This window comes from Clarias gariepinus, chromosome 27, assembly GCF_024256425.1.
Source record: "Clarias gariepinus isolate MV-2021 ecotype Netherlands chromosome 27, CGAR_prim_01v2, whole genome shotgun sequence".
Taxonomy (NCBI): domain Eukaryota; kingdom Metazoa; phylum Chordata; class Actinopteri; order Siluriformes; family Clariidae; genus Clarias; species Clarias gariepinus.
In genome coordinates this window covers 24,406,120-24,425,444 of record NC_071126.1, presented here as the reverse complement: position 1 = coordinate 24,425,444, position 19,325 = coordinate 24,406,120, and the positions used below count along the sequence as shown (strand labels likewise).

The 19,325-nt window shown below is 39.3% G+C and overlaps 1 protein-coding gene across 1 annotated transcript; it reads right to left on the bottom strand.

Moving 5' to 3' along the window:
* Positions 1-259: 259 nt before the first annotated feature.
* Positions 260-17,436, bottom strand: LOC128515108 (intelectin-like). Its single transcript, XM_053489139.1, has 9 exons — positions 17,293-17,436; positions 10,125-10,188; positions 8,472-8,534; positions 8,238-8,369; positions 8,030-8,145; positions 2,118-2,276; positions 1,812-1,932; positions 1,581-1,684; positions 260-681 (listed from the first exon to the last, which is right to left on the bottom strand). The coding sequence occupies exons 2-9, from the start codon at positions 10,186-10,188 to the stop codon at positions 529-531; spliced, it is 912 nt and encodes a 303-aa protein (XP_053345114.1). The 5' UTR covers positions 17,293-17,436; the 3' UTR covers positions 260-528.
* Positions 17,437-19,325: the final 1,889 nt, after the last annotated feature.

Genomic DNA, 19,325 nt, shown 5'->3' with positions numbered 1-19,325 from the left:
TTAGATCTGGAATATTTCTGGACTCTTTTATGAAGAGGCTTTGGTATTTTTAGTCAAGTACTATATTTAGAATTTTCAAGCATGCTCAATTTCTCCTGAGCCACAGAGATCTAAATTGTGACAAATTTCCAGATTCCCTAGATTTTCAGCAATCTTAAGATTATACCAGTTTGGAAACAAATTAGGGAACATGGAAAAGACCCCTAAAACCTGTAAATTTATTACACACCAACACACAAAAGTATGCTCATAACTTTATTATTTAATTAAATCAGAACAGAGAAGACGCAAAGAAGCGCACACATGTCTCACCCTCAGCACCATAAGCAGAAATGTAGATGATCTATAAATGCTGCTATGTTTCTCATACAGTATCACCTCTGGATTGGTTAAAATTTTATTTTTTAATCTGCTTAAAATCCGAATATTTTACTCCATCATACACATACACACCATACTGCCATCCTGCAGCAAGGAAGGCTGTACTGGTGTATGAATGGTGTGCTGTTTGATCTGAAATGTTTCCTCTCAGCGGTAGAAGATGAACACCGCCGCCTCTGTCAACTGTTTACTGGCGCTGTTGTGAATGTGTGTGCCATAACCATTGTAGTCAAAAGAAGTAAAGTCACCACACTGCCTTGGAGAGTCTTCTGGAAAATGCCCACCTCCTCCTATACAGCACTACACACACAGAGTAGCAGCAGGTTATTCATTCTTCCTCCTCTTACCTTTATCCTCTTAGCTTGCCTCTTATACAGGATGTGAGCTGGTGAGCCACTAGCTTATTCAAATTTCTGTTGCATCATCAAGAAGCAGAAGCAAGAAAGTAGACAAACTGACTGAATCCTATTAGTTAGAATAACTAGTATTTATTTAAAGATTTTTTTTCTTTTGCCTATTTTTTTCTGAGAAAATGTAATCACTGTGTTGTGACATTAGCCATGTTAGTCACCTAGTTTAGTTATGCCAATTTCAGTTTTCTTCAAACTTTTCTATTTCTTTTTTTTATCACTGCGCCCCCTAGTTGTTCAGGTGTGTTGGTGTGTGTGTGTGTGTGTTGGAGGTTCATAACTGAGGGTTTCTACACATTACAGCCAGAAATGGCCCTGACATACAGGAACATTGTCACTCATGTAAAAGCAAAACCATGAGTGCAATTCACATCTGGTTGCAAATGATTTCTTAGTCAATTTACTTTTTTGTAAAAATGGTTCACATAATTAAATGTAATTTTTAAACGATTCCAGATTCTTTCATTAACATGGACAAATGGCTCCCTTCATTCAAGTACATGACACTTTTGATCCTAGTTACTTTGGTAAAAGATTCAAAAAGGGGTTAAGCTTTGTGTGCAAATGACTGCTTTGACCCAGATACTATTAAAATGATTAAAAATAGATTAATTTATCTGTTCAAACGACTCCTTTGATTCAGGTTTCTTTGTAAATTATTCAAAATTGATTCATTTATTTGTGACTCCTCTGACTTAGAGACTATTGTATGATTTCTAATAAACACCAATTTCCCGATTTAAAGCCAGGTTTTAATCGCTGTGTGAACAGAACAGTTTTCATTCTCACATGTTCCACGCCACAGCCTTTGGGTTTGACTCCTGAGCAGATTGCCGTCGCCGCCCTCTCCGTGTTTATCGCTCGGAATGTGATGTATCCGGGTTCAGTGATCTCTGGAGAGACAAATTAATATATATATATATATATATATATATATATATATTTATATATATATATATATATATATATATTTTTTTTTTTTTTCATTGCATGTTTCTTATATTTAGTTTTTATACAGACTTCTAACGCTGGGTCCATACAGGTAATGGTTGAAATTAGCATTCCCTGTGTCATACACTACAGGAACAGAGGGGCCGTGGTCTTTTGGGCAACTTCCTATGTTGTACTTCACTGGGAATCTCTGCAACGAGAAGTGTTAATGTAAATATAGTAACTATACACTACTCTGGTTATAATTGTTGTTTAAGTGTTACATTAATGTAGCTGCCTTCTAATGTTAGAAGGTAGCCTCATGTGGTAGCTATGCAGTGGTCAAGGTGGTTCATATCAGTTGCCTAGCAACAGGATTTACATTAAGTGTCTCACCTTAAACAGATTGTAGAGGTTTCCTCCATAGTAGTCGAGGAAACCGGTCTTGGTGTGGTAGCGAAGAAATGCAGCTTGTTTCCACTGATCCACTTGCTCATCATTAGGAACATGCCACACTGCCACATCCTTCGCTGTGATGGCATAATACCCAGGATTCTGTGGGGAAAAAGTACAGACATGAAGATGAAGGAAAAGAGTAGGATTCTTCTCATGTTATATTTTCCTAATAATTAGATTAGATTAGATTTAACTTTGTCATTGTGCAGAGTACATGTGCAGAGCCAATGAAATGCAGTTAGCATTTAACTAGAAGTGCATAAGTTGCTATTTACAATAAATACAATGCACAGAGGATGCATTTGGTTATAGTTATGGTTTATGTAGTGATAATGTACAGTATAACCATTCAAGATTATGCAGTAGGTGTGCTAAAGTAAACAGAAGGGGAATTTGGTAATATGTGGAATAGTGCCTGCCCGATAGTAGAAGAGTAAACAATCCATGATTGGGGTGAAAAAAATTTTGATAATTCCTCTCGCCCTTTGCAGACAGCGTTTCTTGTAAATGTCTTTTAGGGTGGGTAGCTGAGTGCCAATGATTCGTTGAGCAGTTTTCACCACCCTCTGAAGGACTTTCAAGGTCCTGAGCAGTGCAATTGCTATACCACACTGAGATGCAGTTTGTAAGAATGCTCTCAATGGAACAGCAGTAAAAGTCCTCCAGTATCCTGGAACACTTATACTTTTTAAGCCTTCTCTGAAAGTACAGACATTGCTGTGATCAGGAAAGAAAAGTTGGTTACACTCTCAACAGCAGCTCCATTGATCTGAATGGGAGCATGAGTGTGATTGCCATCGTCGGAAATTCACACTATGACACCAGATGCTTGATCCCCTGCCTATATGCTGTTTTGTCATTACCTCTGATCAGACTATTATCTGCTGACTTGATAATGCTGTTGGACGCATAGCTAAATACACAGTTATGAGGGAAAAGGGAGTATAGGAGAGGGGACAATACCCATCCCTGAGGAACTCCTTTACTAAGGGGAGGGACTGAAGGAGGTGTGACTAGTCAGGCAAACATACTGTGATCTGTTTTTAAGGAAGTCTAGAGTCCAGTTGCAGAGTGGTGTGCTGAAAATGCCAAGCTGTTTCAGCTTCAGGGATAGCTTGGAAGGACTGTGTTAAAAGCTAAACTAAAATCTAGAAACAATATTTTTCCATAGGTGTCGGCGTTGTCTTGGTGAGTCAAGGCAGAATGTCATCCTCAGTTAACCTATAATGGCATTAGGCAAACTGGCCCTAAGTTTGTGGCAGACAGGCTTTGAGGTGCGTGAGGACCAGTCTTTCAAAGCATTTTGCAATGATGGGGTGAGTGTGACAGGTCGAAAGTCACAGAGTGCTGTTGCAGCGGAGTGCTTTGCCACTAGCAAAATGGTTGTAGACTTAAAGCAGGTTGGGACAGCAGACTGGGCCAAGGACAGGTTGAAGATATCTGTGAAGACCTCAGCCAACTGGTCTGTGCATGTTCTGAATATTTGGCCTGGGATGCCATCAGGGCCAGCTGCTTTCCTTGCATTACTCTACTCAAAGTAGCACACACTTCAGAGGTGGAGGGTGTGAGCACCTGCTTACCTGGTAGTAGCTCTGCTTTGACCATGGGTTCTGTGTTCCCTTTTTCAAAATGATGTTGAGCTCATCTGAGAGTGATGCAGAACCTCTGGGTGGTTTCAAGTCAATGATGGACTGGATCACTTGCCATATGCGTCAAGGGTCAGCAGTTGAAGTGCTCGTCAATCCAGTGTTTCTGTTGTTGTGGAACCGGCTAATATTATAAGTTGTCATATGTCCCAGCTTACTTTAGGAGATCTATTGCATGAAGCTAAATGTGTTTCAGAGATGAAAACTCAACGAAGACTCAGGAAGAGGCGCCAAGGCCCATTGAGGGAAGATGCAGCAGAGGCCCCTCGAACAGACTATGCTGTATCATGCTGTATTATGCGCAGAGAGGAAGCTGTTGACCTCTGCAAGGCTGTGGTTACCAGCAATGTTCCTCTCACCTAACGATGAACTGTATAGAGTCACGTTTACTACTGCTGTACAATGTGTTTCAGTTTGGCAGAAAGCCAGCCCTGAGATAAAAATATGTATTTTGATGTGTGCTTTAGGTCTAGTTAGAAGCAGTATATGCTTAGTTTTGTGTGCCAGTATTTACCTTATAAGGTCAAGGCCTGCTAATTGGTTAGTAGCATAAGGCTGTTAGAACATTAACATTAAATAGAACATTAGAGTTACAGAACCAGGGTATAAGAGTTCTGTTTTACTCCTGAATTGTTCTTTGGTACTTGGGCAGTGTTAGCATACACTGTTAATTTAGGTTCACAAGCCTTTGTGTTCTTTTATTTTCCATTGAACCCTTTGCTTAGTATTTACTATTGTATTCACCATGAATCTACCTCATTTTATTTGCTTTAAGTTGTTGTAGTTTGCAATATAAAATAATAAAAGGACTGCCTCCCATTGCGAGGCCAGTACCCCCAGCACATTGCTGAAGGTGTGAGTTTTGTTTTGTGTTTGAGAGCAGACGGTTCCGGGGACTACATTTCCAAGGACCTTTTATAAGGCGAGTCTTGCGCTTATCTTTACAGAATTTAACACCGGTAATGTTTTGTCCTTTGCATATAGACATGTCCTATTTGTGTGGATTATTAAATGCAGCAAAACACTGTTCATATGTGGCTTTGCAGATTCCACTCCTCAGATTGGCTCTGGCGATGCTGTATGCTTACCAGTCTTTAGACTTGAAAGCTATATTGCATGCTTTGAGCAGAAGGCAAACTTCCTGATTAATCCAGAACTACTGATTAAGGGATGCTACAGTGTTTCTTTATGTGGTCACCTAATCCACACAGTGAGTTTGTGTAGGTATCACTATTGGTAACTGAGTCAGTGGTTGCCTGAGCAGCAAATTCACTTCAGTCTGTGTGAGAACTGCTGCTGGAGAGAGGCGTCAACTCCATCCAGCCAGACTTTAGCAGTCCTGATTGTTTGTTTTACACTTTGATGACTGGAGATTACTTGGGCAGCAGAATTAAGGTAATCATGGTTTGTTTATTGAAGGTGAACAAGAAGGATAGAGGATTGGCACTCCTGAGCCGCCAGTGATTCAGACCCCTTCTGCACTCTGGACTTGTCTGACTCATCCTGGTTGGAGATCTTATCGCATGGATGTGCCCCATGTGGTCTGTTTGAGATGCTCGTAGTGACTGGGGAGGCTTCCATTTTACCATGAAGATGGTTCTGGCCTCAGCTGATGCTGACAGCTGTTTTCTGAGGACTTGTGACTGCAGTCGCTAGATAGTTCAGGACTGGAGTTTCCTACAGGTTACCTAAGCCTCAAATAACAAACTGGACCCCATATTAACTCAGACATCAGTAACTTAACTTAACACACAGTTTGATGGCATATCGATCCCCGCTATCTGTTTCACCCAAATGAGAATTGAGTCTGGTTCCTTTCAATGGTTCTTCCTATTGTCATCTCAGAGACATTTTTCCTTGCCACCGTTACCCTCAACTTGCTTATCACGGACAATCTGATCATTCTGATTTCATACAAACTTCAATAATTTTCTTTGATTTGCTTTTAGTGACGATAATTGTTAAAAGCGCTAAACAAATAAAATTTAATGCAATTAAATTCAATTTTAATAAATTTATTTTCTTTCACTCTATTTCCCTTTCCTTTGTGTGACTTCCTTCACCTCATCACAACTATTAACCATTCCATATAATTTCATCATGTTCCTGCTGCTTTTAAGAAGGCATCCAGCAGAGATCAGCAACCATTGCCCAGTATAGCTAATCACTTTTATTTCTAAAATTCTTGAAAAGACTGTTTACAACCAAATGTCTCCTTATCTTTCACAGATAAACCATAATGATCCCAACCAATCCGGACTCAAAGTGGCACATTCCACAGATACTGCCCTTCTGTCAGTCACTAAGAAGCTCCACGCTGCTAGATCAGCTAAACTATCTGTCCTCATTTTCCTGGACCTGTCAGCTGCATTTGACATGGTGAACCATAAAATTATATTAACTTTTCTCACAAGCCTTGGAATCTGTGAAACAGCATAGCAGTGGTTTGCTTCTTACCTAGAAGATAAATCGTATGAGGTGACATAGATGGGATCCACATCTGCCACATGCAGACTCTCTACTGTTGTCCCACAGGGTTCAGTATTTAGTCCTTTTCTGTTCTCCCTTTGCACACGGTCTCATGGTAACGTCATATCATCACATGGCTTTTTACACCATTGCTATGCAGATGGCACATAACTTATTCTCTTCTTTCCTTCCTTAGAAACTCACATTTCCACCTGGATCTCGGCATGTCTTTCAGACATCTCATCCTGGATGGCAGATCATCAGCCGAAGCTCAATCTGAGTAAAAACAAACTGCTGTTCATTCCTGGTGCTTTATCCCCCAGTCAAGACCTTGTGATCTCCCTGGACAACAATCAGATCACTCCTTGCACCACTGCCTGCAACCTTGGGGTAACTATGGGCAATCATCTGTCATTCTCACCACACATTGCTAACCTCACTTGCACTCATTAATTTTTCCTTTACAACATCATAAGAATCTACTCATTTCTTTTTTTAGTGCTGTACAAGTATAAAACAATAAGTCAGCAGGAACTATACAACATATCTACTTAATATTCATCGCTCACTATTACAATTAATATGTATTATTATGTATCCAGAGACTTTTCTGTTCTTTTCTGTTCTGGCACCTAGGCACCTAGGAATGAACTTCCTTTAGATGTCCAACCAGCTGAGTCTTTGACCGCCCCAACCCACAAAGACACACACACACACACACACACACACACACACACACAAACAAACAAAAAAACCTTCTTCCTTAGAAACCCAGTGTAAGTATTTATTCAATGATGAAAAAGGAAACTTTAAATCACTTTCTGACTAATTTGCTTTGAATAAGAGTATCTGCCAAATGCCTAAATGTAAATGAAAACATTAGCCACACTTGTGTAAAATGGTTTAGTGTTTTCTGTCACCTAGTAAAGTAGAATACATTCTGTTGGAACTATGTCTTTCACCGTTTGCAAAGCTCCTTTACCTGCTTTGCATAGAGTTTTAACACTGGGCTTATTATTTGACTGTGTTATTGTTATGGCACTCAGTTACTCGTTATCTCAACTACGAAGCCTGAAATGACACCCTCGCCTCAACGCATCTACATACAGGCTCTGCAAGGATCATTTCCTTTGATCAGTCAATTTCCACTGTTATGCAGACGACACTCAACTTTATATCAGTTTTCGACACTACCATCCCTTTCCTACTAACTCTGTTTCTGCTTGTGTTGATGACATAAATGCCTGGATGACCAGTAACCTTCTCAAGGTACAATACTGATAAAACAGATAAAACAGATTTTTTACTTGTTGGTTCACCTAAAAACGTTGTTTCTCTCTGTACTGATACTGTTAACATTCTGGGTATAATTTTTGACTCCCATCTTTCCTTTCTACCTCACATTTCTGCTGGGGGTGATAGTGCTCGCTATGTGAAAGTGCTCGCTATGTTGCAAGCTTCCTTACAAAATTCAGTGGTATTTGGTCAAAGGTGAAAATTATGTCCAAAGAATAGTACATAAATATGCACAAATATGACAAATCTGAAGAGATGCTGAGCCTTGCGGTGTGTATGCACCGCCATCTTGATCAACGTCATGATGGAATATTGGAACGTTAGTAGTAGTTAGCATTGTTAGTGTGTGTGCTATTAGTGTAAAGTTTAAAAAATTCTAGTGATATCTATGACGTGTTTTCAGTTGTTTAGGTTTGTGTGTTGGTTTGTTGTGATTCGGACCTTGAAGTCATCGCTGGTTGAAGCTTCTGCGGTGCCAAATGTAACAGTGTTACTCCATGATCCATCTCCATCAGGTTGGTTCCGACTTCCACCCTGCTGACTTGACCAGCGATCACCTGTCACAGCAAAATTTGATAAGTGATGGATGATGTTAAATTAAGACCTATAAATTTTATTATAAATATAAACATGAAGTTAGATCATGGACCAATGGTGCATTTCCCGTAAAGGTTGTTCTCATGAACGCTGGCCACCAGAGTCCAACCTCCTCCTGCAGTTGTCATGTCGCAGTATGTCTGGTACACAACCCCTTTGGGTGTGCTTAGGTAATAAAGACCATCTGCAACAACACCATAAAACAATAACATTATGTTCCAGATGGTAATGCTCTAAAATGGTTCTTAACATGTGCTTTTTACAAGAAAGTTGTTTCAACACATACCTTGTACAACATTAAATTGTTCCTTGAGGTCTTTGCAGCTTTGTAGACTGGAATATTCCAGTTCTGGAGAAATAAATGTGAGGTCAATGTTTTTGTCATACATTTATTTTTCTATGAATGCCAAGAGTTAGATGAGATTTACAGAAATGTTAGATGAGCGTTAGATAGATGTTACACTTAAAGGTGTATATATACTGTTCACACCTTCATACAGTATGAGTTTGGACACACCTTTTTATCTAATGGCTTTTCTTCATTTCTGTTTTCATAATTGTATATTAATACTAAAGACTTTATGACAGAACAAATATGAAATTATAAACTCAACAAAAATGTGTTCCATATCTGGGAACTCCTTCAAGATTTAAAAAAAAACATTTCAAGTGATGTCCTCACTTGGTAGCCATTAGCAGGTGGTAGCACTGCGGGTTAGTGACATTTAGCAAGTAAACACTCCGCCACTTTAGTAATCATGGATCAGTGAAATGAGCAAAAAAAATTATTTCTTTTATCACTTCTAGTTTTGTTGGATTGTAAAAAATGTCCCGTTTTTTTGTCACCCTGTACTTACTTATAAAATACTTTTTAATAATAAAATATACATACAGTGGAACCTCGGATTATGAGTAACGCGGTTTACGAGTGTTTCGGAAGACAAGCAAAGATTTTTAATAATTTTTTACTTAAAAAACGAGCGTTGTCGTGGTTTACGAGCACCGAGTATCATGTATAACGCATGCGCTTCTTGTTTTGACACCGAGCGTTGCATCATCACAACTGAGCCAACGGTTTTTCTGTCTCTGGTGCTGCAGGTATTCATCTCCCCTGCTGAGTCTTAGTGCTCGTCTTTTACTGGTATGATCAATCGGTGTGTGTTTCTTTCTCTTGCACTGCAGAGTGTGTGTATTATGTGTGTGTGCGCATAATTTGACACCGCACTGGGCACACACAAACACACACACACACGCTCTCTTTCTCTCTCGCCTTTACTTGTGTCAGTGTTTGAGTGTGTGTGTTATGTGTGTGTGTGTTATGTGTGTGTGTGCGCACGTAATTTGACACCGTGCCGGTTCTCTCTCTCTCGCCTTTAATGTGTTTGTGTGTGTAAAACAGAGAGGGGTTGCTTCACTCACACACAACCGGCACAGTGTCAAATTACGCTCGCACACACACATAACACACACTCAGCAGCGCAGGAGAGAGAAAAACACACACACACAGTGCCTGTGATTATAAATGGAAACACATCTGTCGGGATTTTAATTTTTACTTCTTTTAAGGTAACGAGCAGGTTAATTTGTTTTATTTTTAATTTAAATTTTGTGTTAATTATTTTTATGTATTTATTTTTGGGGGCTGTGGAACAAATACATTTAATTTCCATTATTTCTTATGGGAAAATGTGCTTTGATTTACGAGTGTTTTAGAATACGAGCTCGCTTCCTAAACAAATTGTGCTCGTAATCTAAGGTTCCACTATATTGTTATTTAATATATACATCATGTCATTTAATAATATTAACACTCTTTATTTTATTTTAAACTGACCGTCCTTAGGTCGTGAGGAAATGGCTTAATACGTAGAGTTTGGATCTTATTATTATTATTATTATTATTACAAATATGTAGTGAAAGAGTGTGTGAAATCTGTACCTCTAAAAGACAGAGAGAGGTTTATGACCCCAAATGCCACAAACAGAGTGATCCAGCGTGCCATCTTTGTTAGGAGACAAAAAACATTGTATTGTTGTAACATTACATTACAGGCTGTAGAAGCTCTCATTGGCTGTTTGCTTTATGCATCTCTACACAGATATAAATCAGATATGCTCATCTCTGATTAATCATAAAACATAATATCAACACCAACAGTTTAGTAGTATTTTATATAAACTTATATAATATATATTCTATACAAATTCTGTAGAATAATTATGTCAGAAATTATAATCCCATATAAAGCACACTGCTTACCCCTTAAAATTCGAAATGCAACAATGGACAACGTTAACCACATGCACATGTGTTACTGTAGCATTCCCCCCCTCAAATAAACATGTTATGTGTCGTTTTGTTATTTTGGGTTCTCTGTAGCTACTTTATCTCTTTTTGTGCGAGTCTGATCATGGCTAAGGTCACATTTATGGAAAAAAAATAACTCCTGAAGGGTTTATGAATCTCAAGCACCACTGTAAATGTGACAAAGGTGACATGTGTTATACTGTGCTTAGGTGGAACAACTTTAAGTATACTTAGGGTACTTAAAGTATATGGCTGTGTATATACTAACGTACATAGTTAACCTATAGCAATATAGTACACATTATACTTTAGCACTATAGTTTATTTATCTTTAACAAAACTTCAGATTGTTTACCTTATGCCAATGAAAATATGACCTTAAAAGGATGCTGATCCAAATTCAATCATACTCCATAATAAACTGTGCCTACCTTACACCTCAGCCAAACCACCTAGGGCCACCTACTGCTTTTTGATCACATTGTAATGCTAGATGGCCTTTCTGTTTCATCAAGACCTTGGTGTGATTATACATTTCAGTTTTTTATTTGAACCTCAGTAGATAAAATGACCATAATAGCATACTTTCATCTCAGAAATATTGCCAAGATAAGGAAAATATTATCACTAAACATATATGAATTTTTACTTTATTCAAAATTATGCTTTTATCACGTCTAGGTTGGACTATTGTAATTCCTTGCATAAACAAGCTTCAATACACCAATAATAAAAAGCACTGAATAGTCTCGCGCCACAGTACCTGAGTGAACTGCTAGTGTCTAATAATCGGCCACACCTACTTTAATCAAAGGATGCAGGCTGCTTGTCAGTATACATATTACAAAAACTACGGCAGGGAATAAAGCTTTTTCTTACAAAATCCCAAAGTTATGGAATAGCCTTCCAATTAATGTTCAGATCTTAGACACAGTCTCAGTGTTTAAGCTAAAAACATATTTACAGTGAAACCTCGAATTAAGTAACGTGGTTTGCGAGTGTTCCGCAAGACGAGCAAAGGTTTTTAATAAATTTTGACTTGAAAAACGAGTAGGTCTTGGTTTACGAGTACAGAGTATCATGTATCACATATGTGCTTCTTGTTTTGATGCCAAGCGTCATGTGATCACAATTGAGCCAATGTTTTTTCTCTCTCTTGCGCTGCAGAGTTGTGGATAATCGTCTCCCCTGCTGGGTCTTAGTGCGCATCTCTCACTGGTATAATCAACATCCCTGCATGCGTGTGCTGTTTACTGTAACACTGTGACCATGTGTGTGTGTGTGTGTGTGTGTGTGTGTGTGTGAAACATTTTATTTTGTGTTTATAAGCGCATGTGTACAGTTTCTTATAACACGTGTGCCCGCAAAAGAAAGTCTCATTAGAGAGGTTAAAAATAAATTTTCTCCCTCAGCCTGTTGTTATGTGTGCGCATGTGTTCAGCTCCAGCAGAGTGACTCTAGGAGCCTGTGGCAGGGACTAAGAACAATAACGGACTATAAAGCACCAACATCCGGTATGACGAATGCTGACGTGACTCTGGCAGACGAGCTGAACACCTTCTATGCTCGCTTCGAGGCTGCAGCTAAAGACGCTAGCAATGCTAATGCTATTGGTGCTAACGGCTGCAGACAGGAAGACACAGCCAGCACCGGAAACACGTTCATCATCTCTGAGCATGACGTGAGGAGAGCCTTTAGGAGAGTGAACACCAGGAAAGCAGCAGGACCAGATGGCATCTGAGGTCGAATCCTCAGAGCCTGTGCAGACCAGCTAGCACCTTTGTTCAGAGACATATTCAACCTCTCTTTATCTCAGTCAGTAATTTCCACATGCTTCAAAGAATCCATCATTGTTCCTATTCTGAAGAAACCTTATCCTGCTTCCCTCAATGATTATTGCCCTGTAGCCCTCACCTCAGTAGTGATGAAGTCAGGGGCCAGGGGTAGCTCAGTGGTTAAGGCATTGGACTACGGTTTGGAAGATCCCAAGTTCAAACCCCACAACCACCAAGTTGCCACTGTTGGGCCCTTGAGCAAGGCCCTTAACCCTCAACTGCTCAGATGTATAATGAGATAAAAATGTAAGTCGCTCTGGATAAGAGCGTCTGCCAAATGCCTAAATGTTAATGTAATGAAGTGCTTTGAGCAGCTGGTCAGAGACTTCATCATTTCTTCACCCCCGGGCACACTCAATCCACTACAATTCGCTTACTGTCATTCATTATACCTGGGAACGAGTTTCTTAAATCTAATAATTTTTCTTTTAACTGGAGCTACATTATCGAAGCTTTAACAGAATGTTAAAATGTCAAAAACAATCACACACAATTGCTATAGCCAGCCTGTGGCTGTTTAGGGTCAAGTTTACATGGGCTTCTCAGTCTCTTGTTTATTTTATTTCTGATTTCAAGCCAGTGATTCTCTGTCAGATTGTAAATCTCTGGTAAGCCTCAAATGGACATAGCACCATAAAGACACTTGCTGCATACACATCTGGGCGAAGCTCTCCTGTCAGGAAAGACTTTTTGTAAAATGTACCTTCCAGTTCAGCGGTCAGAGGCCTAAGAGACACATTTAGAAGTAGTGTGCTTTTCTTGGGATTACTGATGATGAAAGGGCAGGCTGGGGTGGCAGGTAAGGTAGCCTTTTCCCTCATCCAAGTCGATTGGCCCAAAAGCCGATGTCCACAAAAGGGGTATACATATACTCTGTTTAACAGAAACCTAGATTAAACAGGACGAGCATGTAGCTCTAAATGAAGCTAGTCCTCCTGGATACAGCTACATACACCAGCCTCGGTTAACTGGTAAAGGAGGAGGCGTTGCAGTTATTTACAATGATAATTTGACTATTGTACAAAAACATAGACACAAATTTAATTCATTTTAAATTCTTTATAGTAACATAAGTGTATTTAACTATATTAAGTCAGCTCAGTCGATTCTGCTAATTGTCATTTAAAGACCTCCAGGGCCGTACTCTGAATTTCTTAGTGAATTTGCAGATTTCCTCTCAAACCTAGCCGTTCCTGTAGACAAAGTGTTAATTGCTGGAGATTTTAATATTCATTTTGAAAATCCAGAAGACCCTCTGAGAACAGCATATATGTCCATACTGGACTCGGTAGGAGTAAATCAGTGTGTAGTAGGACCCACTCATAAAGCAGGTCACACTTTAGATTTAATAATATTATTCGGATTAAGTATAAGAAATTTATTCACAATTTCACTATATGAGGTTATATCAGATCACTATCTTATCTCAATTCAAGTGTGTCACAGTAATAATGTACGCACAGCGCCGCGCTACCGTATGAAACGTACATTTACATCAACTACCAAACAGAGTTTTATCAGTAATCTCCCAGAGTTCCCAACTTCGATTAGATCACCGTCTGACCCCACAGAACTCGATCAGGCGACTGAATATTTAGAGTCGACATTTCGCTATACCTTAGATAATGTAGCTCCAGTTAAAAGAAAAATTATTGGAGATAAGAAACTTGCTCCCTGGTATAACGATTACACGCGCACTTTAAAACATACCGCTTGGAAATTAGAACGTAAATGGCGTCAAACTAAATTGTTAGTATTTCAAATAGCATGGAAGGAGAGCATCCTGAACTATAAAAAAGCTCTTAGTGTAGGCACAACAACATCATGCAATAGTGAGGACTTAATTAACTTTTTTAATAATAAAATTGTAAATATTAGGCATAAAATTGAGGTTTTGAAACCGAACAATGTAATTGATGCACATGTTAATCTAGCCATGTCAGATCAGAACCTAGAATACTTTACTCCCCTTGAAGAGAATGAACTAATTTCACTCATCTCTTCTGCAAATTCATAAACCGGTATATTAGATCCTGTACCGACACATTTTCTATAACAGATAGTACCAGCAATAACAGAACTCCTGCTGAGAATAATTAATTCTTCACTCAGCATTGGTTATGTTCCAAAATCTTTTAAATTAGCAGTTATCAAACCAATAATTAAGAAACCTGACCTCGACCCCTGTCAGCTGTCCAGTTACAGGCCAATATCAAACCTCCCCTTTATCTCTAAGATTCTGGAAAAGATGGTAGCGGAGCAGCTATGCTCATATCTACATAGAAATGGCATACATGAACTGTATCAGTCAGGATTTAGGCCTCACCACAGCACAGAGACAGCACTCGTTAAAGTAGTAAATTACATCCTATTGGCCTCTGATCAGGGTTGTGTAACTATGCTTGTATTACTCGACCTTAGTGCAGCTTTTAACACCATTGATCACGCTATTCTTCTTCACAGATTAGAAAACATAGTAGGAATTAAGGGTACAGCCCTCTCCTGGCTCAGATCCTATCTGACCCATCGTTATCAGTATGTAGACTTAAATGGTGATAATTCTGCATGTTCTCTAGTGGAGTTTGGCGTTCCGCAGGATTCAGTTTTAGGTCCACTGCTTTTTTCCCTTTACATACTTCCTCTGGGCAACATAATCCGTAAGCATGATATTAGTTTTCATTGTTATGCTGACGATACACAGTTATATGTCTCAGCAAAACCTGATGAGAAAAAACAGCTTACTAAAATTGAGCAATGTGTGCAGGACATAAGAAATTGGATGCTAATTAACTTCCTTCTGCTTAATCCGGATAAGACAGAAATTCTAGTCATAGGACCGCATACAGCTAGGAGTAAAATTTTAGATCACACCGTAACTTTAGATGGCCTTTCTGTTCCATCAAGTGCAGCAGTGAAAGACCTTGGTGTGATTATAGATTCCAGCCTTTCATTTGAAGCTCATGTAGATAATATTACCAGGATAGCATTTTTTCACCTCAGAAATATTGCCAGGATAAGAAATTTATTGTCACTAAACGATGCAGAAAAACTAGTTCATGCTTTTATCACCTCTAGGTTGGACTATTGTAATGCCTTACTGTCTGGTTGTTCAGCTAGATGCAGAAGCTTCAGGTAGTCCAGAATGCAGCAGCAAGAGTTCTCACTAAAACCAGTCACGAGCACATCACCCCTATCTTATCTTCACTGCATTGGCTCCCTGTGAAATTTCGCATTGATTTTAAAATACTACTCTTGACATATAAAGCATTAAATGGTCTCGCGCCGCAGTACCTAAGCGAACTGCTAGTGTCTTACGATCCGCCACGCCTACTTCGATCAAAGGATGCAGGCTGCTTCTCAGTACTGCGTATTATGAAAAATACAGCTTTGGGGCTTACAAAGCCCCAAAATTGTGAAATAATCTTCCAAATAGTGTTCGGAACTCAAACACGGTCTCAGTGTTTAAGTCCAGGCTAAAAACCTATTTATTTAGCCAAGCATTTTTATAAATAGATTTGCCTTGGGCAAAGGAGCAGATCTGGGGGACTCATTGGCGTAGAGTATTATGGTGAACTGGTATGTTTGGATGCTGTCTTCCTCACTCTCATTGATCACTCAGGTTTGCTGACAGTAAGGTGATTGTTTGCTTTACATCTCAGGAAGCCCTCATGTTTGTGTTTCCTTCTGGCTCTCCCTTTTAGTTATGCTGTCATAGTTAGTCCTGCCGGAGTCTCTGCTTGCACTCTACAGTTAATATACATTCACATTATACATTGTGTGACTGTGACCATACCTAACTGCCATCTCTCCTCCTCTTCTCTTTCTCCTCCTCTTTCTCTTTCCTCTCTCCTCCTGTCTCCCCCTTTTACTCGTTCTCTCTCTCTCTATCGAGCTACACATGTCATTCCTGAGCTGCCAGTGATCCAGACTCCCTCTGCCCTCCGGACCTGTCTGACCCATCCTGGTGCCCCGCTTCTGGTTGAAGATCTCGTCACATGGATGCCCCGTGTGTCTCTCTGGGATGCGTCAGGTGTCTGGGGATGATTCTCTCTACCTAGAAGATGGTTCTGGCCTTGACTGGTGTTGACTGGTGGTGACAGTTCGATAGTTCAGGACTGGAACTTCCTACAAGTCTACAAGTCTACATCACTTAACATCAGCTATTATAGCTGAACTGCCTGCCATCTAACACACCGTATAAATGCAGATTATTTACTGCTTTCTGTTTCACCCAAATGAGGATGGGTTCCCTGTTAAGTCTGGTTCCTCTCAAGGTTTCTTCCTATTACCATCTCAGGGAGTTTTTCCTTGCCACTGTTGCCCTCGGCTTGCTCACCAGGGACAAACCGACAATTTTGATTCATACAAATTCACATTTCATACAAACTTAAATAATTCTTTTGATTGTGTAAAACTGCTTTGCGGCAATGAAAATTGCTAAAAGCACTATACAAATAAAATTGAATTGAATTGAATCGAATCTTTGGTTTGGATTTCTTTGTTTGCATTGCCCTCGGCCAAGTCTTCGGACCTTAAAAGCCAACATTCACAAGCGGGGTAAGGGGGAAAACTTGGAAGAACAAAAGATCCTGAATATTTCTGGATTTCTTCATTTGTATTGCCCTCAGCCAAGTCTGGGGACCCAAAGAGCCAATGTCCACAAGAGGGTGAGGGGGACCAGAGATGAGCTGCTGCAACATTGGAGGAATGAAGGTTTTCTTGTGTTTTCGTCATGTGAAATGAGGCAAAGCCATAAAACAAGAGCTTGTTAGTGCCATAAAGGTATTTGGAGAGACAAGAGTTTCCCAAGACTTCTGTAGCACACTAATCACCAGACATCATGCGCCTGTGATAAATATTCCCTCCTTACAATACCAATCAGGAATATCTAACGCCAAAGGGCGGACCACCCTTCGTGTCAAGCTCTGTAAAGGTTTTTTTTTTGAGGATAATTCAGCACTCACCTTAGAGTCAGTCCTTGAGAATGTAGCCCCCAGGGTGGTCTCTTTCAATCCTCAAAAAATAACTTATTGCACTAGGGCACACCTTTTATTTGTTTTTAAAATGCAAGCAGTAACTACGAAGCAATATAAGTTAGAATAACTAAGCAAAATGGTTCATAGGAGAATAAGATATAAGTACAAGGACCTGTGCACACAACCTTATATACCTTGGTTCAGTGACTCATGTCCTTACAACACTTCCCTACCAGCACAAGATCAGTTTTCTACCCCTTTTATGGTCATAAACGATGAGCAGAGATGAAACGCTTATTACAGCTAAAATTCCAATATTTTCATATACAACCCTAGAAAAAAAATGAGACCACTGCAATTTACTCCAGAAAGTTTATGCAATGTCATTAAGAGAAAGATGGATGGTCACAAACCATTAAGCAAAGCTGAGCAGTTTGCTTCTTTGCAAAAAGAGTGGTATAAAGTTATCCAACAGCAATGTAAAAAATTGGTGGAAAGCATGCCAAAACGGATGAAAGCTGGAATTGCAAATTGGGTCAGCAGTTGTCAGCAGTTTACAAAAAATTAAAGAAAAAAAACTGTTCTCACCAATACAGGAGCCTGTAAGAAAAAAATTAATAAATATACTGCTTATTTTGCAGCGTGCTCTTATTTTTTTCCCAGAGCTGTACAGTTTTGTTTATTTTTTGACTATCTAATAATTTTTATTCATAAAAATTTTCACATTTAATACACATTTCTTTTTTTTATTGTGCTTTGTGACAATGACAAGTAAAAGTGCTATAAAAATAAAATTAAACTGAACACTCATATATGTATGCTATAATATTATCATAGCACTTTACTTTTTATTCCATAAGCAGGTTTACATATTCTTCAGAGGTGCAAGTAACCACAATGACTCCTCACAGTGCATTCAAGGTGCTGACCGGGTCACCAACTGTCTCTGCCTCATTTTCCGCATGACCCTGTTGAGCGGCCACTTCTCTGTCCACAGCAGTTGCAGCCGTTGCAAGCTGGGGTGGTGTGTCACTCTAAAGTTCCTTTTGCGAGGGTCTTGCGAAACTCCCTGCGATGTGTGTGTATTTTTCTGTGTTCGTTTGAGAGAGAGAGTGTTCTTAGCTATCCATGTTCTAACTTTGACATCTGCATTTTTTTGTTAGTAAAATAAACTCATCCATATACAGACTTACAATTATTTAATAGCTTCAGTGTTCATGAACACTCTGAAAGTGTTTACCATAGCCTTTTTCATAGCATTTTTTTTTTAATTAACTATATTGCACCTTTAGTCATAAAAACAATTGATTTAGTAACATTTATCTACTTACTATTTATGTGGTGGTGAGCACTGCTGATAAATCATCGCTATTCAGCAGTCTGGCCTCCAATCACACGAAAATAATCAGACTTAATACAAACATGCTGTTAGCGCAATATCATAACATCTAGAATTGACTGTATACATACCATAAACAATGTAACGTGTCGAGGTTGAGTCATGGTGTGCGTCTCCCTTCTCCATTCTAAAAATTGCACAACAGTGATTCCCCTTCACGAATCAAGCAGTGACTGATTCAATGAGTGACTTGCGTAGTTCTATGCCAATAAGTGACTGGCAACACTCTAAGCCAATGAGGTTCAGCTCCAGGTTGACAGTAGCTAAATGATGTTGGGGGGGCAATCATGTTTCAGTGGAGGGGCGGTGCCACCCTGTTTCCCCTGCCTGGCAGAGTTGGAGCTTGAACCACTGACCTTCCGATAAGTTAAATTCAATTCAAATTTTATTTTATTTGTATAGCGCTTTTAGCAATTTTCATTGCCGCAAAGCAGCTTTACACAAACAAAATAATTATTTAAGTTAGTTAGTTTAAGTATGAAATGTGAATGTGTATGAATCAAAATGGTCAGTTTGTCCCTGGTGAGCAAGTTGAGAGCGACAGTGGCAAGGAAAAACTCCTTGAGATGGTAATAGGAAGAAACCTTGAGAGGAACCAGACTCAACAGGGAACCCATCCTAA